At 52.1% G+C, this 1,576-nt stretch overlaps 1 protein-coding gene across 2 annotated transcripts in view; it reads left to right on the top strand.

The window, feature by feature from the left end:
* The first annotated feature begins 483 nt into the window (after positions 1–483).
* spns2 (SPNS lysolipid transporter 2, sphingosine-1-phosphate) overlaps positions 484–1,576 on the top strand; it is a 70,674-nt gene continuing 69,581 nt past the window's right edge. For both annotated transcript variants that reach the window (XM_056284998.1, XM_056284997.1), the window contains exon 1: positions 484–883. In XM_056284998.1, coding sequence (XP_056140973.1) covers positions 652–883 — 232 coding nt within the window. In that variant the 5' untranslated portion in view covers positions 484–651. The remainder of the gene's footprint in view (positions 884–1,576) is intronic.

The raw sequence follows: 1,576 nt of genomic DNA on the forward strand, positions 1-1,576 counted from the left end.
GTAACATTGTAACATTCTCACAGGCGTCTCGCCGTGGTTCACGACTCGTAACGCCCGAGCCCCCCCCCCCCCCTGTGATGAGATCAGAAGCGTTCGGTACCGGGTCTGAGGAGGCATCGCACACTTACACTCCGCTCTGGTGGTGTCTGGGTCGAACATCCGAGCCCCCAACCGCAACGCCCGTGCGTGGTATTTGACACTTTGACAGATCGGAAATCTGGCAGCCCTTGGAAGTGTGTTTGGGGGCGAATCAGCCGCCCCCCCCCCCCCACACACACACACACACACACATCAAGGGAGGGGGGGGGGATTTGAGACGGCCCTGGCCTGGGTTATTGAATCCGAAAATAGTTAGAGCTGCGGCGCGGGGTCCGCCATTCGCTCCCGGTGTTTGGGGGCGGGGCTTCCAGACCAGACCACGCCCCCCCGCACTATAGCGCTTCACGGCCCCAGAACTACGGAGCGCAGAGCCCCTTGGAGAAACACCGTACACAGAGATAGAGAGAGACGGACGGACGGACGGACGGCCGTTTCAACGTGATTCATTAGTGGGCAAGCAGAGACCGGCTGGTCGCGAGCTGACTTTGGACCGCTTCCCTCGCGTGCGGCGCGTCCCCCTTCTCGTCTGCGCTGGATCTGTCGTGTAAGAAAATGTGCGTGGAGAGCGATGGATGCGAGATTGAAGGCTGCAGCAGTTCGGATGAGGTGCACACGCTCTCGGGCAGAATGAGCCCCGGACTGAAGTCCAACCCGGACCTCCACCCGTGCAAACCCGGACAGAAATTCCGCGCCGCGCTCCTGAGGTGCCGCTCTCCCACCGCCGCCGCCGGCATCCTCAGCTTTGGGAATGTCCTCAATTATATGGATAGATACACCGTGGCTGGTAAGACAGCGAATTCCCTCTGGTGCCTTATTCCTGTTTCTTTTTTAATTTTATTTATTATTATTGTTATTCTTCTGAGCTCATGCAAAGACATGAAATCGTTGTCGTTGTTTTGTGGTGCGGATGAAAGGGAGCTGGACCACACGGTTCCGCAGACCGCCTGGCCGCAGCGAACAATGGGCTGCGCTCCCAAAGGCTTTTATTTTATTGTGTGGACTTTTCATATTTTCCGCTCCCAGTTTGTGGGGATTATTCACTGACGATCAAATCACACATAGCTCGTTTACGACCACGACTGCGGATAAATTGGTTTTGTTTGCGACCCACTGTTGGGAATTGGAGATCAATTAAGCAATTAGGGGATGGTCCGTCGTGCAGGACCTGGCTGCCTGCTCAGGCTTTATGATCTAGGCTGGGCGGCGGATCTGTCAGGCATTTTCAGTTGTTTAATCGATAACAATACCTTGAGAGAACACACCTACATCTGTAATCCCCAGTATCTATAATCGATGTCTATAAGAACCGATATCTATAATAGTGGATGTCTATAAGAACGATATCTATTATAATCGATATCTATAATCCCCAGTATCTATAATCGATGTCTATAATAACGATATCTATTATAATCGATATCTATAATCCCCAGTATCTATAACCGATGTCTATAATAACGATATCTATTATAAACGA

This window comes from Lampris incognitus, chromosome 8 (genome assembly GCF_029633865.1).
Source record: "Lampris incognitus isolate fLamInc1 chromosome 8, fLamInc1.hap2, whole genome shotgun sequence".
In the NCBI taxonomy this organism is placed as follows: Eukaryota; Metazoa; Chordata; class Actinopteri; order Lampriformes; family Lampridae; genus Lampris; species Lampris incognitus.